This window comes from Leuresthes tenuis, unplaced genomic scaffold, assembly GCF_036924035.1.
Source record: "Leuresthes tenuis unplaced genomic scaffold, fLeuTen1.0.hap1 SCAF_5, whole genome shotgun sequence".
NCBI lineage: Eukaryota > Metazoa > Chordata > Actinopteri > Atheriniformes > Atherinopsidae > Leuresthes > Leuresthes tenuis.
Genome location: NW_027325359.1, coordinates 29,861,908 through 29,883,243, shown reverse-complemented (window position 1 = coordinate 29,883,243; position 21,336 = coordinate 29,861,908). Strand labels below are relative to the sequence as shown.

At 40.7% G+C, this 21,336-nt stretch overlaps 1 protein-coding gene across 1 annotated transcript in view; it reads right to left on the bottom strand.

Annotated features, from left to right (window-relative positions):
• Positions 1 to 21,336, bottom strand: part of LOC140306691 (uncharacterized) — a 50,863-nt gene that overhangs the window by 21,600 nt on the left and 7,927 nt on the right. The window contains exons 9-10 of the mRNA XM_072385290.1: positions 21,091 to 21,208; positions 15,720 to 15,832 (exon numbers count right to left, since the gene is read on the bottom strand). Coding sequence (XP_072241391.1) covers positions 15,720 to 15,832; positions 21,091 to 21,208 — 231 coding nt within the window. The remainder of the gene's footprint in view (positions 1 to 15,719; positions 15,833 to 21,090; positions 21,209 to 21,336) is intronic.

Here is a 21,336-nt window from a genome sequence, read left to right as displayed (position 1 = left end):
ATACAAGTAGAAAAATATGTAAAAATAACCAGTATGACAGCTTAATCTTCAACTACTATGGTCTTCTAATCCTTAACAGAGCGACATATCGGATGATTGCATCCACCTAAAACAAATACGTCACAACACAAAGTGATGAGGCAACTTGTTGCTGCTGTTAAATGAAAACATATGGTGAAAATCGTGACTGACACAGAACACTTACTAATGTTATAGTCTGTGAGCTCAGCTCCAGGCTTTCTCTATGACTCAGGGATATAATGAGAAGGTATGAATGACAGTGTGTGTTTTTCTGCCCACTCTCCATCTCTCTCCCTCAAAGTCAGTTTCGGGTGACAGAGTGCTCTGCTGATTCCTCAATGTCCAAGAATTAATGCTGATGACTCACAGCCTTTTGAAGGTTGTATTTTAGTGTGTTTGAAGCACTGGATGTCCTCTGGGAGTTGGCGGGGCAGCACACCTGTAGACGAGACTGAATAAGCTCCAATGTAAGCCTGGGGTCAGCAGATCCTGTAGCCTGGAAGATCACTGACACTGCTCAACGGCACCTTTGAAGTGCTGATCATTTGCAGAGAGGGGAAAAAAGTAATGGAGACTAAAAACTTCTCCAGGGAAGCAAAACACAGAGACCCATACATTCCACTCCTACTTATTTAAAACCAAGATAAATGCAAAAGAGAAACTACCACACAGCTTGTATTCAAAACTCAAGTGTGACAGCTGAACGAGACCCTCTCTGCTGTCACAGTCTGGAAATTTGATCTGAGCTGCATGCAACAGGTATGTATGAAAATTCTGAAGATTAGATTAGATCACGCTCCATCACATTATAACCTAAGGTCGCATGACAGCATTGGTGGCTGCAAAGCAAGACTTTCATTTGTTTGTCACTGTAATAAGCACATTCAAGGGTCCATCCAGCTGATGTATGGCCAAACAGACTGGATAGAGACCAAAAAGAAGAAACATTAGGGCAAAAGAAAGTTTAAGTGAATAAAAATGGCTTAATGTAAAGTAAAAGTAAGGTGACAGTAGCTAAGAGAGGTTAAGCCATTTGGTGCTTAAGCTGCATTCAAAAATCCCACATATATATATATATATGATTAAATCTTAATGAATGTAAGATACATTCTTATAGAAATACAAAATTAATCCTTTATGGAGTCATTGTACAACAATATGTAGTTTAAAGCCTTTGCAGGGCACAATATGAAAAGCTTCAGAGTAGAACAAGTAGAAAATGTGATCGTTTTATGACACATCATGAAGAAAGTACCAAATACTTGAAGATTGAGGGCAGTGTTTAAGATTCTATCTGAAACACATAAGATGAGTTAGTCTAATCCAGCTGGGGGGGGGGGGGGGGGGGGGGGGTCATCAACTGATCAACATCATTATGACTGACCGGCTGAGCGATCATTACTTGGCATGTTGGGAACAGAAAGCCTTTTTTCAGGTTGGAAAAGTGGTGGCAGATAGTTCAGAGAGTCATGTTCAGGCAGAAAACTCTGCTTGGAGTCGGTCTTACTGCAGGTCAAAGCTCGAATTGATTTCTTTTATTCAAACCAGATAATGTCAAAGTTTTTAAAAAAGATATCGTAATTACATATTGAACTTTACCGAGACGTTGAGAAGTGAGATGTGCCAAAGCAGATTCTCAGATATGACCCGACGGTGCAGTTAACACAGATGCCGAAGTCTCTTAATGTCCTTATCAGGGACGCAGTGAGAATAAGACCCGGATCAGGCATTTGTTTATGGTTATGCTGGTTATGACTCAGCCTGCAGTCATTCCATCGCTACGACGACACACTGTTTGGTGAGATAACATGGACAGTTAAAGCTCTTTACTACTGGAAAGAAGGATGAGAAGCCGAGGGTAAAAGCCTTACATAAAAGGACAGAGAAGTGAAAGGTGAAGGAGAAAAAGAGGAGGAGGTGGGCAGGAAGGAAGGAAACGGCTCAGATAATACAAAAAAAACCCTAAAAAACTGAGAACCAAGGCTGGATATCCAATTTTTGTGTAACGATAAGCTGACAGCATGACAATTAACCTTTAATTACAGATCCAGTCCGAAGCACAGACAGAACAATTCATAATACATTATATAACCTTTCAAATACGAATGGAAACTGCGCTGCATGCGATATTTCACACAGTGCTACAAATACATGTTTTTCATTGCAAACTGGAAGCATCTGCACCCATTCTGCTGGAGTCTGTGCCCAAGTATAGACCTTTTAACAAACTGCCAGTGTGGCCATTTATAATTTAAAATGTTGTTATTTTTTCTCTTCCACAATCTCATGCAGTTTCTTATGAAGCATCTTAGATTGCAGCAGGACAAAAAGGTACAACAACTAAAGTACTGAGGTACCAGCCAAGCTCAGATATGATCATAGTGGATGGCTGATGGGAACCATCTGGCTCTGCTTGCTCATCTAAGTTTATCAAATGTAAAATGGACAATCAGTCCCTCCATCTTTGGGTCAAAACTTCACTAAAAGTTCAAAATGGTGTTATCTGACTGCGTTTCCCACCAAAACCTGAATAACTTAGAATAGCATGACGAACCGATATGGACCTTTTAGACTGTTTTGGTTGACAGCACACAGACGAGAGGAAAGGAGGAGAGAGTAATGATAATGATAGAAAAAAGGAACCCATCAGGAGCTGATCAGAATTATTAAGTCTAACAACATCAGTCATGCAGGGTTCTGGGACATGGTTGAGCTGCACAATGGGAAAAGACAGGCCTGATCTTTTAAATCTGCTCATTTGGAATGCAAAAGAAGACACTTTTCCAACCATAAATGCTTATCAATGCTCATAATGTGCAGAAATATTTTTTGCTCATAAAGATCTACATCCCTAGCCAAGATGATTTTTACCATGTTATTGTACTATTTCTACACACCAAAGGTCTTTATAGATGGAAATAGAAAATATGTGATTAGAGTAATATGGGGGGGTGCTGTATATGTCCAGCAACGACCACGTATGCAAGTGGAGGTAGATGGTGGATTACTGAACAAAGGCATTTGTTTCTTGGTTTGACCTATAACGGTTAATCTGCAGTAAGTGCCAACTGATGCAGCCTGGAAATGTGGACACGTACACAGTTTATCTGTCTGGCTCATCAGCAACATCAAAGTTGTTTAAAGTTTACAGCCCTCAGCTAACCTCTAAAAATTCCCCAAAACTCCCACAGCATAAAAAAAAAGGTGTCGCACAATAGACCGAACAATCAGGAGTAATCACGTGATCCCAAACAACAGAGTTTATGTAAGCATAAACCTTTTATGCTCTATCACACTGGGCCGTGGCAGAATATAAAGAAAATGACCTAAAAATTATTTATTCAGTCTTTAGTGATCAAGAAAGGGAGGAGGAAGGAGGAAGTGAATAGAAGGAAGCATGAAGGCGAATGAAAAACAGAGATAAACTTAAGTCTAAGATTATGAGTGAGAAGAAGGGGATTTCCACAGGGAACTCATGGTCCATAGATGGAAAGACAGCATCCAAACGCATCATAAAAACCATTTTGTTTCAGAACTTGAAAGTTCTGTTTTGGTTTTCTTGAGCTTTTAATACAAACCGTCATGTCTTCAGTGTATGTGTGCTTCCATGTAATCGCATGTTTACAGGGGAACAAACTGAGAAAGAATTATCATTAAGCCAAAGAACAGTAACAGGCCAACAGATGGAGGAAAGTAGATAAAGAGGTTAAAGAAACAGAAGAAACAAAGCATTCAGCAAATTCTGCTCTAGGAGGGTTGAAGCCAAGAGGTGTGCAGGAACAACACACACACACACACACACACGTGCACGCACGCACCACAGAAAAATATCAGCAGCTGGAAAAGAACAATGTTAGCTAGTCTGACTAAATGTAAATATTTGTTAATAAAAGTAAAAGCTGGCCTTACCTTACAGACTCAAATGAGACCAATTAATGATGTTATTGTGTTGGATTTTTTTCTAATCAGTAAATTAATCAAACAAACAGGATCTGGACCTGTACAGACCACCCAGCCCAAAAACAAATATACAAAACAAATACAGCTTTACTGTCCAATATCTGCATAATATTCAGTTAGCCAGCATCCACCCTTAACATCAGTCTAATACTCAGTTTCCACATCCACTTGTTCATGTTTACAGCCCCAATCAAAGTTATCTAAATGAATAAAGTGTGAGAAAGTGCAGGGCATCCATGTAACTTTATTAATTCCAAATTCCTCTACACATTCTTCGATGGGGACCGACCAGCCTGTGCCGTCCCTTTGCAGAATATAGTTTTGCATCGTCTTTCTGAAACTACATGGAACGCATGGGGAAAAGATGTCATCTTGAAGGCAGCACATGTTGCTCAAAAATATCAATCAACTATTTTTGCTTGAATGCAGCCATCACAGACGTGTAAACGAGCTTTGCCAAGAGCAATGATACAACCCCCGACGGTCAGAGAGCCAGCGCTTTGAACTTGTTGCTTTGTAAGGGTCGTGATGGTCTTTTTATTTTTATTGGTTCTGAGTACTTGACATCTATTTCTTCCCAAAGATCTACAATAGTGGGGTTACATCAGCACCATCGGCTCGGATTAATGGCTAAATTACAATAAAACTGAGTTATTCAGTTCAGGTAGACACCTTAATCTGACAAAAAAAAAACGGATCGGATTATTCGTGATCCAATTAAAACCCAGAGATAACTCTATCCAACTGAACGTGCATGGAGACAACATTGGATCGGATTTTTCGAAGATTTTTTTCCCTGGATCGTCACCCGGAAGTCGAAGGAGGCGATATTGCTGTTGTTGTCGCCGCCGTCAGAAAGAAACAAACAACGCGATGGAGAATGCGCCGTTGTGCATCGCGTTTGTTCCATAACCAGCTCATCACAGATGTAGAGGGACGTAGCTTCATCTTGCTCTTCGTTCGCCATCTTTCTGAATGCCTGAGTTTTGTTGTTGTTGGTGGTGAAGACGCCAACAGGAAGTGGCTCTATTAGTGATAGTTGAAATAGGTACAGCGCCACCTATCGTACTGGGGTATGACATGCTTTGTGCCAGTGATTCCATTCATTCACCGCCATATATCCAAGGATAATTACCCTCAGATAAGGAGCATAACCCAACTATAGCTATAATCCAGTTAATCTCATCATGTAGACTCACTGACTGATCAGTCTGACCAAAGTGCACATTTCCACTGAGTGATGGCCAGAGTCCAGAGAAGTCGACGCTGCCTCTGGAAAAGGGTAAAATTAGTCTTCTTTTTGCACAGTAAAGGTTTACACAGCATTTCTCAATGTAACTCTGTATTGCAGTGCTGTGCTGTTTCCAATAGTAATCCACTGCCAAGGTAGTTTTCTAAGCTGTTGATGAATAAGGGTTGTTGATGCAGAGATGACGGGTGACCAACTTAGGCTCATACTGGTGTACTTTGCACACTAAGATTCCTCCTCTAGCTTTTGTTAGACCTCAGAGCCGATCAGACTTCAGCATGAATCGTCTGCTTCCTCCTCATTAATCTTTTTGGCACTCGCATCCATCACTCTACATCAAAAACATAAAATCATTTAAAAAACATGATGGTTTGATAGGTTTGTGTCACACAGCCATATGAAAAATGCCCCAGAAGAACCAAATGGAAAGGACAGACACATAAAAAATACTAATTTAATTTGAACAAAGAACCCCAACAGTTGTCGACATATTCAAAATTAACTGTGTAATAACTGAAATGGGTTTCTTTAAAATAAAGAATTATATTTCATTTAACAGCATGGGTAACTAATATCTTTCTCTGGATTAATGCAAGCAGAGAGGCTCATAAGACATTAAGACAAAGTGGTGTCTGAACCTGTGTAATTCTCTTCCTGAGTCGGCTCCCATTAACTTGATTTCAAAATCTTTTGACAATATATAATCTGGCCTCTAGAGCATCACAGCAGAAAAGCACTCAATCATCACTATCATAAGACCTCAAGACTGTTTGCATTTCTACATTTCCATGCAGTCCTTGAGAGCAAACGTAAGATCTTTGGCCAAACACTTACACCCACACTCATGTTTGTAACAACAGCCTGAGTTAGTAATAATACTTAAGAACCCAGTGGGATCAACTTCTCATCTCAGAGACAACATGTTCTTCTAAATCAAAAGCAGACAGCAGCTAAATTATTCTCGTGGTTTGCTTTTGTACGCGTGCTGCTTGAGTGAAACTGACGGACAGGAAAAGCTCTCAGAGTAACATGGTATTAAATAGTGGATGGGAATACACGCAGCAGTTAATACACCGGGCCTGCTCATGCACATATTCAGTCATTAATGTGCACAAAGCTCAGACAAATCAAAAGTTTCCCAAGTTTCTTGATAAATCCATGGCTTAAGAGTCTGAGAGAGGCGTTTTAATGGAATATAGTTAGGAAAATAGAAGAAGCGGGGAGGGACTGTAAAATAGAGACACTGGTGAAACAATTCAATAGTCACCACACATGTGGCAGGTTGTAAGACCCAACGAAACTCATGTTACCATGATGCTGCCGATATTGTCAAATAAGGAGAGCAGAAACACAACCAAGTTTTTAAAAATCAGAAAAGATCGAGTATGCAAAATAGCACAACTTCGCTAACAATTTATGCCCTAGATATTACTATGAGTAAACATAGATATAACAGTCCATTAATCATTCATATGGCACACCCCCTTCTAAAGACTGAGAGCAGAGTTCTATCTCAGATCATAAACACAGCTTTTACTTACATGTACAACCACAAAACCGTGCGCTTCTCCACCCATTACCTAACATACTCAGCATACACATGGCCTCCTTTTACCTCAGTTATATGGCAAAACTCCAGGATAGCTGCAGAAGCTCCACAGAGAGAAACAGCTGAACAGGGATAAGGTAGAGAAAGCTGTATTAGTTCTTATAAAGGTAAAAGCTAGCAGCATTAACGCCAGCAATGACATACATACAGAGAGGATATTACGTTGGCAGGAAAACCTTCAGGGTCTGACCTGGAGAAAAGTGTTCAGGGATCTGAGACAACACGGTTTTCCTTTTGTCTTCTTCTTCTTTCATCTCCCCTCCCACCTACAGCTTCTAATGCCCTCATTTAACACATATCACAAATAATTAATACTTCTCATAATTCTAATTAGGAACCATAACCTAGCACAGAATTCCCAACCAGCTGCCTGCTTCTAATTTAGTATAGGAGGATAAGAAGAGGCAGTTCATTGCTCTTGTTTTAGTCTTTTATTCGTCCTGCAGAAATTTAACAGTTTTACAGTCCTTGTTGTGTTTTACTGCTTAAAAACTGCTCGTTTTCACACTGACAAAAACACTGCTAAAGAGACTAGTTAATAAAAAGCTTAGCTGAACAACAGTAAAAGGTTTTCCTACACAAAGCTAAACCTTGGGCAGGCCACCCATTTAAATTGAAGGTCACTCAATTATATTTGGCAAACCATTGAGATATTTAGCCTGACATTTTGATAAGGAAAATCTTTTCTTGCTTTAGAACAACTTGCAGCACAAAACAAAGAAAAAAAAAATAATTCAGCCCTCTAACACAGACACATTACATCATCCCCTCCCTTCTTAATGCACAGACACACCAAATCAATACACAATCATTCATGTGAAGAAGGCCTGAAGGGTTCCTTTATCATCAAGTGGACAGCCAAGCTGACCAGGAAAGTGTTAGAAAACTGAGGACGTCAATTTTCAAAGAAGAAGAAAAAAAACTATGTGCATAATTGTGCTCAAGATGTATGGAGTGAGTGGATTTGCACAATATTTAAACAGCGGATCAACCAGCCTTAGATCAGCTGGTCAAAGCGGTTCATATGCACACGTTGTTGTTGTGAATGAGGCAAAAACCAATACAAAACTCATTTCTGACACAACTGATGATGCGCTTAAAAATTCTAAAATCTTAGAAGAAATCTTGCATCTAGAAATTAACTGGATTTTTGAAAAGGAGGGAATATTAGACAAAAGTGTGCAGAGCGTCAGTGGGGTACATGTAGCATGACATCATGGTGAGTCCATGGATGCTAACGCAAGCAGCAAAAACAAGGACAAGAACCATTAAAAACTTCCAACCGCTGCAACAACCCGGTGAAGTCAAAGGTAATTCCAGCAGCTGTTGTCTGATTCGCTGCTACAGGTTTGTGACCTCAGTGGGGTTGAATGTAATGGAATTTGTGACATAGTACTGTAGATACCTTAGAGCAGGGATGTCAAACTCCGGTCCTCGAGGGCCGCTGTCCTGCATGTTTTAGATGTTTCCCTGGTTCAGATTAAATTAATCTCTTCAAAAGACTGTTAGGTTCTGCACAAACCAGCTAATGAGGCATCGATCTGGATCAGGTGTGTTGGAGCAGGGAAACATCTAAAACCTGCAGGACAGCGGCCATTGCTGTGCTGAACATGTCTGAGTAAAGACAACTTAATCAAAAACGTATTAAAAAGAAGAGTCAGTGCACGATCAGAGACTCTCTTTCTGCTGGATGATTCAGTCGTGAATATTTGCTTATTTCATTGAAGAAAAAAAAAATCCACTTTTTTGCACTGTTTATGACAAAAATTCAACATGCCTAAGACGAGTTTGTGCTTGAACATCAGTAAGAAACCAAATTAAATGGCAAATGTTCTGTTCACAGTATAGACGTCTAATGATGGGAGTGGGTCAGCCCCGGGGCTGACGGAGCAGGTGGCATTCCACCTAAACTAGCAGAAACAAATGGAGAAGGAGAGGGGGGATTACAGAAAGGCTTACTAGAAAGCTGGCCCAATATAAAGGGTCATATGTAGGCTAAGTGTTAACAAAGGTCAGAGGTGACATTCTTATGGGACTAATGAACACAATCCAATTCAAACCATGGTTTAGGACAACAAGATCAACAAAGATGACCCAGATTTCTTTTCTTCTAGCCCCTTCATTTGAAAAACCAACAAAATGCACCAATGGCAAGCAATTCCATATACAGTTCTTATGATGAAAAATGTTGAGTTTTCTGGGTGGCAAGCAGCTCCTTATTGTGGCTATTTTGTTCTTGTTTCAGTCACCTTTGGGTCTGCTGGCGACACTGAACCCTTAAGCTGCTAACAGCAGCGTTGCAATGACAACACAAAGGTCACAAACTCCACATCTTGACCACTAAGCATCCTTCATCACATACCTTGTACTATCTTCTAATGTTTTTTGTGGTCATTCTAATAATGAAACTAATGCCATTTATATATATATATATATATATATATATATATACACACACATGCAGTTATTCTTGTCAGAGATGGACACTCAGCCATTACGTTAGTATTCAGTGCCTGAATCATTTATCATGAACCAGAGAGCAAAAAGAAGGCAAATGGTATCACTGTTCTCACAAAGTGATCTGGAAGATGCAGTCTTGCCCTCCCCACCCCCCCCACACAAACTTAAATATACATAAAGGACTGCAGTGAGTCTGTGGGAGCCAAATAACAGATGGACAGAGGTCAAAACGGTGGATAAAATGTAGAGAGCTGAAGACTATATATGACACCGAGTTCACTGAACACAAGAGGCAGAATATATATAAAACATACTATATTAATCGAAGCACAGCAAAGAAGATCATGTCTGCTTTATCCAACTTTTTCTTTTCTGGGTCATAAAGAGGTCCATTAGATCCAAAGCAGGGCTGAGCATTTGGATCAAAGGAATTTGATGGATGTGAATGATATTTTATTAGTGTAACATGTAAACATACATTTTATAAATATTTTTAAATTATTTTCTAAAACGTTATCCAAAGCCTAAAAGCTATCTGTAAGTGTTCGTTGTGCCCATGTTAAGTCCACATAGCAAAGAAATATAATGTAAAACACACAATTCATTTACAGTATGTGATAAACTGCTGCAGTAAAGGGTTTGATGGAGCTGCACACGTCTTCTGGCGCTCATGTAATGATCTCAACGACTGCTTTTATGGTAAAAGAAGACAGACGGGGAAAAAAAGGCACATTGATGGACGCCCTGGTTTATTTTTGGAGTTTCAGACTTTTTTTGGCCCTTCTTCTCAAGATGGCTTTAAATAACTTGATTTGGAGAACATGGACCATTCTACAATGGTTGGGGTGATTTTAGAAAAGTGCTTCTGCATATGAATAAATAAACTCGGGCTAAACAAAGGATATATAATTGGGTGTGACTCACCAAAAACCAGAGAAAACACCCTTTTGTGCCTCTCACTGAAGGATTAACATCATCTCTTTTTGTCATTCCCTGCTCTAATGCTACGGTCTCTCAAGTGTCGAGATGAACAGTGCTCAGACAGCTGTGTGAAGGTGGAGGCTGAGATGTGAAGGTGGAGGCTGAGATGTGAAGGTGGAGGCTGAGATGTGAAGGTGGAGGCTGAGATGTGAAAGAGGAGGCTGAGATGTGAAGGTGGAGGCTGAGATGTGAAGGTGGAGGCTGAGATGTGAAGGTGGAGGCTGAGATGTGAAAGAGGAGGCTGAGATGTGAAGGTGGAGGCTGAGATGTGAAGGTGGAGGCTGAGATGTGAAGGTGGAGGCTGAGATGTGAAGGTGGAGGCTGAGATGTGAAAGAGGAGGCTGAGATGTGAAGGTGGAGGCTGAGATGTGAAGGTGGAGGCTGAGATGTGAAGGTGGAGGCTGAGATGTGAAAGAGGAGGCTGAGATGTGAAGGTGGAGGCTGAGATGTGAAGGTGGAGGCTGAGATGTGAAGGTGGAGGCTGAGATGTGAAGGTGGAGGCTGAGATGTGAAAGAGGAGGCTGAGATGTGAAGGTGGAGGCTGAGATGTGAAGGTGGAGGCTGAGATGTGAAGGTGGAGGCTGAGATGTGAAGGTGGAGGCTGAGATGTGAAGCTGCAGGCCTTTCTCAGGGTCACATGTAACCAGGGAGGGGAACGCTGCTAAGTCGGACCCACTCTGGGTGAAGAGTATAGGTCCAACATGCTGTTTGCCGTCTCTCTGCATGCCAGTAGGATGGCACAGCTGGGCCAGAAAGAGCTAACTGTTCCTTTTGTGATACTCCTGTTACTGTTTGAGATTATTATTATTTTTTTAAATGCATGTTTGATTCTTAGTTATAATCTTGTTTTGTGTGTTATATTTTTATTGTGCCGTTATTCTCTTGCTGCTGAGAGACCAAATAAAGGAAGATCTTATTTTAATGTTGCAATTCAAATAAAATGGCTCTGGTTGGGGAGCGCAGTGCTATTGGCAAATATTCAAGTTCAAATACCAGAGTTGAACCAGAAACCAAGAAAGTGGATCGGTTGTCTCTGTTCTATTTTGCTCAGTAAACTAAAGCTTGCGATCTAATGACAGATAGTTTTCTGAGGACATCAGGCTGACACTTAGTCCATTTAGTAAAGCAAACAGCAGGAGCAGCTGAAACGGAGCCTCGTCTTTTCTGGCTCATCAATGAAACATTAAGCTGATTATCACAGTTGGTGTCTTCTGTGTGCTATATTTAATTTAAAGAGTGGGTAAAACATCTTTTCTTTTATCTAAAAATTGTAACACAATTAAAAAATAAAAGAAATGTACCAGGTTTAATGAGTTCATAATTAGCCTTACAAAACAGCTGTTTTGTGCCAACAGCATTTTTTATAACAACGAGTAAAGAGAAAAGGAAATAGCCCAAGTATCTTTTAGAAGTCACAGATACACGTCCACACTTTCAAACACATTTTCTCAGATTTATACTGCAAAAAAGGGAAAAAAACTCATGGACTCGTTTGCTTACCTGTCAGTTATCTCTGATTTGCATCTCAGCCTGGTCATCAGTGCTTAAAGCAAACGACACTGCAGATTTAGACATGACTCTTAGTCTGATAAAGGTAAAATTTATGCGAGTTATGCACCACTGGCTGTAGGAGGTTGTTTGGGGGCACTGCATAAAATTAATGCTGAGTCACTGCATGAAGGCTCAAGCAGCAGGCAGACGGGAAGAAAATAGTGCAGGTATCAGGGGAGCCTGCTGTGGAGAACAGGACTGTGACATTTGCTACTACAATAGGAGCGTAATGGAAAATAGGAGACAGAAAAGTTAGCAGGACAGAAAATGAAAGTAGAGGAAAGAAGAGAAGAAGATGAAAATGAGAGAAAGGAGAGAGCTGAAGAAAAGAAAAGTTTAATATAGCAGCGGTGAAGGACGTGAAGGTGAAAGAGGAAAGTGGAAGGAGATGAGGGGGAGAGAAAACAAAGGGTGCACAATAGGTAAGTAGCCTGGAGAGGACATAAGAACACATCTTTGTGTTCTCAGCCTGACGAAGCATAATTTAAAGTCACTTCAACTCAGTGCTTAAATGCTGACTCAGACTGTTGGACAGGCCCCAGAGACCTTATTGTCACATTTCAAACACTACAACATCATTCAACACCTCCTTTTTAAATAAATCTATCACACACACACACACACAGGAGGAGGATGAGTGATCAGAAAATAAGCTTTTCTTATTTACATAACCAAGACAAAATCTTATTTGAAGAATGTGAATAGTTGGCCAGTAAATGCAACTTTATTGTCAGCTTACAATGAGAATCATCATAAAGTAACTCCTCTGCCTGATGCATTTGCAATGAGGAGCTCTAAATGACTTATTTAAGTAGGGGGGGTGTAGAAGTCTCCATTTAAGATCTATCTAGATCTAACTATCTGCAAGCCTTAGCACTAGTCTGGGAGCATTTTTCCCAAGGCCCACCAATAATCTTTAGATAAAGACAAACTTGATAATATAATTTGGTTTGAAGTAGTAAAAAAAAAAAAAAAAGAAACACGTTTTTAGGCGTTCGACATTTTGCTGTGATGTTTCTTATGAGACTGAAGCAGATCACTGGGCTTCTGGTGGCTAATATCCATTCATCGGTGTGCAAAATGATGGGATAAAGCAGGCTGTGCACTAACCACATTCCAGGACTCATTTGCACTTCACAACACCATGTATCACATAAGAAGCACAATTCAGAGAATATAGACCTAAAACGTTTTCTTTTAACCTGAATTACTTCATTTTGGGACCGTGAACCCAGTTCAAAATTTCAAATGAACTATGAACACAAACTAGTTAGTGAAGTAGTTCCCGTGAAGTGTGAACTTGCACAACACTGGAAGATTTATTCATGCTGATAAAAAGCTTTTTTAGAGCAATAACGTTACAGCACAAGCAAAGTGTAATGAACCAGGGCGTCCTGCAGTCAGCTTAACACTGGATCACTTAACCTTCCATCACTCTATTTACACAGCCAATCAATGGTCCCTTTAATGGACTGTGGTAAACCTAATCAGTAAACAGAGAACACAGAGATGATGGGATATCATAGTCAGTTTAAATCTGTCAGAAACAGGTTTTTGTCAAGGTACTGAATTCAATATGCGTTTTAGTAGTTTGTATGAGGAGATTGTACGATGTAATACTTCCTGCCTGAACTTTCAGCCACAGTCAGTGGAAGTTAATATTATCCAGACAAATCCATCATTCATTATCAAAAATTCAGTTTCCTGAACTATTAACTTCACACCAAGTGCTTTAAAACAGATTCTCATGAGAAAAAAAAAATTGGTTTTTTCCATCATACCAAAACATGCCACTAGAGATGTAGCGACCATTTATCCAGCAAACAATTAGTGATTTCAGCGTATGGGCTCTGCGTGGTGACTGGCAGATACGCCTCGAATATATAAGAATCCTGACAAGAGTAAACCATATGATGTAAGCTGAGGTACTCGCATCAATAGGTGCTCAACAGGTCCATCATTTTGCTCAGCACAGCTCAGTCATTTGAACATTAAAACCATCTATAAATTATTAAGGAACTTGGTCCATGACCCAGACCCCCAAACACCAAATTTAAACTATTTGGATGTAGATTATTCAAATTAGTTCCACAAATTGATGTACAGAAAAAACGCGACATTTACTAAAGCAGTGATCCTGATAAATTCAGAGATAAAAGGCTAAAAACCAACTGTGCCTTTAACAAATACAGTAAACACACAAGTCACCTCTGCAAACCTCAGGTTGCTTCTTTGGAATCTAATAAACTGAAACAGAGATGCTTCTATAAAACACTCATTGATGGACAGTGTTCCAATGTGGAAAAGAAAGAAAGTAGCCCTTCAAAAGTAAACAGCCTGAACTAATAAGGGTATGTGTGACTAATGCAGAGAGTGAGTAAAAGTGTGAGAGTGGAGCAGAATAATAAAACTGCACTGGAGAGGCAGCCAATGAATCAGCTCATTTTCAACAGCTTGCTTGAGGGCTTGATAGTCTGGCAGGCCAGCAAATAAGGATGTCTCATCTGATACACACACACACATATATTTAAAAAGGCTGGCTCACACACAAACTTGTGTTGATGGGTTTTTCTCACCATAAATCACACTTTTGTGACTTCCATTTGCCCTGAAAGGAAAACTTCTCTTCCACTTTTTCCACTCTTTCTTTCATCCCCTCTCTCTGTTAAATGCACAAACACATGCCTATCCTTTAGCTTTAGTGAGTTCCAACCATAACATGCTCAAAAATCCCTTTAAACTTGTGGAGTACAGCATTTTTGTTCCTGCAAAGACGTCAGACCCCTCAAAGTCTAGAGAAATATACAGAAAACCACGACAAACACACACAAATTATGCTGCTCTCTTCAGCCCTGCGGCTATAAACATGTGAGTCATTTCTTAGCCTTTCTGAGTCTGTTAGGATGCACCGACCGACACGAGCATATGTGCACACTCACATGCACATTCCCAAGAAACCGGCATTCCAATCTGTCCTTTGTGAGGATCAGACTCCAGTGGAGAGGGGTTTCCAGTTCTTGAGAGTGATATCTGAATAACCTTCAAAAGAGAACAGCTCCTTTGATCTTTGGGGTGACAACAGGCACACATGGACAGACGCACACGTGTGCGAACACAAGGAGCCCATTACACAAGCTCTACTATCAGTCTTTTAAAGATAGTGCAGCCACAGAAAAACACTGTCTACAGTCTTTTTTTTTTAATGATACCAGTTTTAACATACTGACAAAAGTATTCACTCACCCATCCAAATAATTAAACTCAGGTGTTCCAGTCACTTCCACGGCCACAGGTGTATAAATTCAAGCACCTAGGCATGCAGACTGCTTCTACAAACATCTGCGAAAGAATGGGTCGCTCTCAGTGGATTCCAGTGTGGTGCCATGACAGGATGCCACCTGTGCAACATGTCCAGTTGGGAAATTTCCTCACTACTAAATATTCCACAGTCAGCTGTCAGCGGTGTTATAACAAAGTAGAAGTGAGTGAGAATGACAGCAACTCAGCCACGTAAAATGACAGAGCGGGGTCAGCGGATGCTGAGGTGCAGAGTGGGCAGAGGTCGCCAACTTTCTGCATAGTCCATCGCTACAGACCTCCAAACTTCATGTGGCCTTCAGATTAGCTCAAGAACAGTGCGTAGAGAGCTTCATGGAATGGGTTTCTATGGCTGAGGAGCTGAATCCAAGCACACCACCAAGTGCAATGCAAAGCGTCAGAAGCAGCAGTGTAGTAGTAGCAGAGACTGTTCTGTTCAGATCTGTTCTGGAAAAGTGACGTATCGGTGAGGTCTTCCCTCACTCAACCATCATCAACAATGAAGTTAGGACTGGTGTATGTGCATATAAGAGCCTGTCTACAGAGTGGTTCCTAATGTGTGTGTGTTACCTGCTTTAGGTCCATGCTGGCTGTCATCCAGCACCAGGTTGTTCATACATTTAAGCTCCCAGTCTTGGACCTCGGTGTTCCACAAGGCTGGAACCAACACACTGTACTGGGCCCTGCAGATGGAGGAGTAGTGGGAAGGAAATACTTCATACGAATGGCAGTACAATAATTTGGTTTTGAGAAATGCATATTGTGCACACAAGACAAGCTCATTCAAATGAGATATTACTGAAAATAAAGAAATGCTGTTTTATGATCGAATTGCAACCTCAGTGAAAAAAAAAAACAGTTTAATTTGGATATGCAACATGTCGCTTCAGCATGGCAAAGGCAAAGCAACAAACCTGCTATGTTACAACTTTTTTTACAGCAAAAATTCACACAGCTCTCATTTCCCGTAACAAATCTACAGGAAAAATACATCTGAACGAAAAGGACAATGCTATCAGCCACAGACTGTGTCCGGCTCCCTGCAGGGAGAAAGGGGAGGTTGTGCCTACACTCCAACCTTTTTGTAGCTCTTCTCTTATGTAGCAGTGTTGCCTTGTCTGAATAAACAAAATAACACTTAAACACACCACTAAGACAACTTCCAACTGCCAGTCTGGATAAACAACCTACACCAGCACAGGAAGATGTAGCTGGCCAGTGCAGAAGTGGGAGGTAATGTGGACATTTTAGAATCCAGGAAACGGGAAGATCATGTTATTTAAAACACTTCAACGAAGCAGAATGTGCATGGTGTTCCTTTTTTTTTTTTTGTTTGGATAATGTCAAACAGAGCTAGGCTCTTTTGGGTCATGATAATCAGCTTGTCTTAAGTTTTTTCTTAAGAAAAAAAAGAAGGCAAATGAAAAGAGTGTGTTTGGTGTCACAGAATCAGTGACTCGGAGACGGACACAACATTGAACATGTTACCAGAGTCCGACAGTGACGACAGGGCACACGCAAGGAATATACAGAAGACAGATGTTCAGAAATGATCCAGATGTGAAGGCCGACTGTCTGCTTGGTGGACAGATGGCCGATACGATAGATGGTGATCACTACCCAGCTCTGTTTGGACATGACGAGAAGCTTCTGTTCGGCACCTTCAACCCTGTTTTGAGCAGTGCTCTCCTCATTTCCACAGGGAGGGCAACGCTCTTTAGGAGGGGTGCAGGAATAATGCCTGGAGCACATTCTTCTCAGGAGTGGGGTGTATTCAAACTGACAGACATTAAATTTAAAAGGCTAAACTAATCATTTAAGTTCTTCAATTAACGTATTTTCCGCACCATTAGGCGCACCTAAAAGCCTTAAATTTTCACAAAAAATGGCCGCGCGCTTTATGTGTGCACCGGATTCCAAAATCTGTCACGGATTCTGCCATTTTGAATTTACCGTGGGGAGCACCGAGCATTCATCGGGGCATTAAGCCCCCTCCGCATCACTCACTTCGCGCCACTCACCGCCACGTTCACTTTTGCCGCTTCTCTTCGCTCTCCTACATTGGAAAAGAATGCCAACTGGCCACTTCCGTCGCTCGCTTTGCGTTCGGTGTGAATCCAGGGTCAGGCGGATCCCAGCCATTCACTCTGAATGGGGCGAAGATTGTATGGAGCTTGTACTTAGCGATTGAATCGTGTCATCATTAATGCTTTTGCCCATGTCCCAGTGAGTGTCTGTTCTTCAGTCTGAGATGGGTGATGCAGACCCATGTGCAGTTTATAGGTTTATAAGTTTAAAAGCCACCAACGATGTTGTCCTTCACCGTCGGACCTTTTCCCGCTGACACAGGGACGTAATACATACACTACGTGTGCTGGCAGCCATAAACCAATCAGAGAACATTAGGTAATACATACGCCTTATAATCAGGTGCACCTTATGTATGGGTTGAGTACAGAAATGGACCCCATAATTGAGGGTGCGCTTTATAATCAGGTGAGCCTTATAGTGCGCAAAATACGGTACGTTTATGTGCAGGTGAACTCAACCATAAAAAATAAATCACAATAATAGATAAGTTATTAATAAACTTTGACTAATCATCTTTTGAACATTCCAATATTTTTCTGTTTTACAACATATTTCATAAAAATAAAAAAAAAACAAAACAAAAAAAACACTACAGCATTTCTCAGTATGGTGTATTGATCACAGGGCCGGACCTTCCAGTAAAGCAGAGACGGACAAATGGTTCGAGAAAGCAACAGAGAAAGTGCTCGAGTATAAGTGAAAGTTGAGTGTGTGTTTGGTGGGAAGGGGAGACGGCTGAATTATGTGTAGCAAAGCTTTTGTCTGGGTTTGCTGTCAGTTCATTAAACAAGCCAGCATCTCAGACACAGTGACGTGCTGTTGATGTACGACATTATGTGCTTGAAAAACTCTTTGTTGAGAGCTGATATCATGAGGACACATGATGCAAAATCTCCAGCAGATTCTGAAATCCAGACACCGCCACATGCTCCCTTTCCATATATCTGGATGACAAAATAAAAAAGATTGGGAGTTGAGGTTTACTCAATAACCCCTGATATAAGTTCATTTGAATGTGTGAATGATGGGTGAGAGCCTTCCGTGAAGCCCGTCTTCTCACAGAAGTAAACAAATGATGTGTCACGCCCTCAGTGTCAATGTCACAATAAGGATGAATGAATGAATGAATGAATAGATTAACGGGCTTATAGAGGAAGAAAGGGGACAGAAAAGAAATGAGAACCCAGGACCCTCAGTTGGATTAAGCAGGTACAGAAAATAGATGGATAATACGGTGATGTACAGTACAGTGAGACAGAGACGGGACTCCTGGGAACAAGATACCGACTATAACACGATGAAAAGCAGACTTTAAAATGAGGAGGAAAATCAGTCAGAGAAAGGTTGTAACGTGTAATTAGCAGTAATTAAAGTTAAATGTGATGTCAAAGTATATTCTCAGACTTGGGATCAATTAAACAATAAACTAGAGAATAACTAGTTGGTTTGTGGACTTTATTGTACATTTGGTTTGGTTAAATAAATGTGGTGTGAATCATAAACCCAGTGCACTAACATCATTGTCACAGAGGCAAAACAACTACTGTGTTCAAGCCAGATTGGGTTTTATGACATCAGGAACTACTGATGATGACAAAAAACAAGTGTTATTGCAACTCTAAAAGAAAACAAACACAAAACAGATGGGGCTAAATCATGCTGCTCATTTGAACAAAATCAGAATTATGTGAATAGAGTTAAACTGTCAGACTCATTTGCAGTAAAAAGGTTATACTAGTTTCAATATTTTCTACATATAAACAAAGCCAACAATCCTACTGTGATACATATGTTTCATATACTTGATTGACATAATCTAATGTTGCTATTATGAGAGTAACTCATTTACTTTGCTTTTATGAACAGAGGCCTCGTATTATGCTTAATAGTCTAAACCGCAGAAATAAGAAATAATATCTGAATAACACTCATATCTGCCAATTCGTTAGGTTTGGCTAAATGGACACTAAAAAGAAAGTAAGACAAAAAAACCCAACACAAACTTGCACTATAGGATTAGACTAAAAGTAGGGAAAAAGGCCCAGCATTATCAAGCTGGTGACATGTTTTGTTGGGTGTCATTGTTGAGCCCAACACTGAGGCGACAGCTGATTGACAGCCCAGTAGACGGTCACATGAGATGGATGAGCCTCTTAACCAATCATTAATCAAAATGGCCTGCGAGAATGCATGACATCATATTTGTACCATTCACAGAAAGAAGAGCAAAGCTCCTTAAAGAGAATTAGGAGAGGCTGAAGATAGCCTCGCTCCCCTCCTTCATTTTTCTCCCTCTTGCTTTCTGACAACCCCCAGCAACAATCAATGAACCATCTCACAACCCTCCATTCATTCGTTTTTCCCCTCTTTCTCCACTCACTCACTCACTTTCCCTCTTTCTTCAGCAGGATCTTCCCAGTGTAAGGAGATCCTGCCCGGAGAGACAGTTGCCCCACTTAGTGCTGACTTCTGACCAAGCTTTCGTAACGATGCCAAGCAGGCAACAAGGACTTCTCAATGTGATGTGATGGCAGGCTGCCCACTGAACAAAACAGGTCTGTCACTGCTGCTCTTGCATGAACAAACAGAAGGTTCATACATGGATCAAAATGTGTCTCTGGGCAGAAAACAACAAAGCCGTCCATGTTATTTAGAACTAATAATCAAAGCTACAAAATGGTGTGATTGAAGTGTTAAGGATCGAAATGCTGGAATGTGTTCTTTATCGTGCTCTTTCATTGGTGTGTATCTCTCTGGCTCATGCTGGAGAGTTTTATCACTGTTTGTGACACAGCTATGTTTATGGAGACTATTTGGCCTTCATTTGTCCAGGGTCTACTCTCCACATCTTTCTCCAAGTTTACCTTAGGTCCAAACTGTTGGACCTTTTAAACTAGAAACTAGAAACTAGAAAAGGTTGAAAATGTAGCATCTAAAGAGAATATGTCAACTAGAACAAATCCTGATGCTTAATAATCGCAGTGCACTAATCCATCCTTGAGGTTGTATGTACAAACCCAGTGACCCTGCTAAGTTGCCATAACTACTGCTCTACATCAACAAAACATGTCTGTTGGCATGCAACATTTATATTCAGGATGGTAAGAGAAAGACAGAAGGCTGAAATTGAAATCAGCATCGGCTGGCATTAGAAGAACTCATTCAGCACCGACAGGAGAAGACATCATCAACATGTTGAGCCGACAGGGAGGCAGAGCAGAAATAAAGCCTCAGAGTAGCAGAACCTTGGTGATATATAGCTTGAATGTTAGCTTAAAAAAATTTTGCTTTACTTTTGGATGGGTGCACTTTGAATTCTAGGGCTCTATAAGACAAAACTGTACTGCCTAAAGTATAAAAACTTAATTTTGCTGAATGTATTAGTGAGCATTTAGAGTGCAGGACATAGTTACACTCTAACGTGAACATTCAGTGGAAAAGCCCCCCCTGTGAAAAAGTAAATAAATCAGAAAACTGTAGTTTTGTAAAAAACTAAATCAATCAAATTACAGATTTAGTCTGCAGAGGTCCAACTTGTTGTGAGGCGTTTGAACTTGAATGTTGTTTCTATGCCTGACTCATTAGGCTAAAAAAGGGCTGGGTTTTCTCATTTGTTTCACTGAAATCCCATTGTTCTCAACTGGGAAGATGTTTTCAAGTGTGTCCAACACCATGAACTGTTATAAAGAGTCATAAGACACTGCTCCTGATCAAGCCACACTTTTCTGTGTGTCATTAAATGCCCTCTGAACAGTGTTTCTAACCACCAAAACAACAATATTAATGCATACAAACGGAATAGACAACATAGAGACATTCTTAAGGCTCTAGAACATCAAATCTTACTTACACATCCACAGGTACTCTTAGCAGCAGGGGTAATACAGCCCCTTCGTCGTTCAGGTCCATCAGTCGAGGCTCCAGGAGCTGAATGATGGTCAGAGCCGTACGGACCACAGCTGGCAGGCCTGAGGAGAAAAGAGAAACATTTAAAAAATGATGGTCGATCACCTTGAATGAGATCCTTCCCTAAGTGGAGGAGTTCAAGTATCTCGGGGTCTTGTTCACAGTGAGGGAGGAATGGAGCGTGAGATTG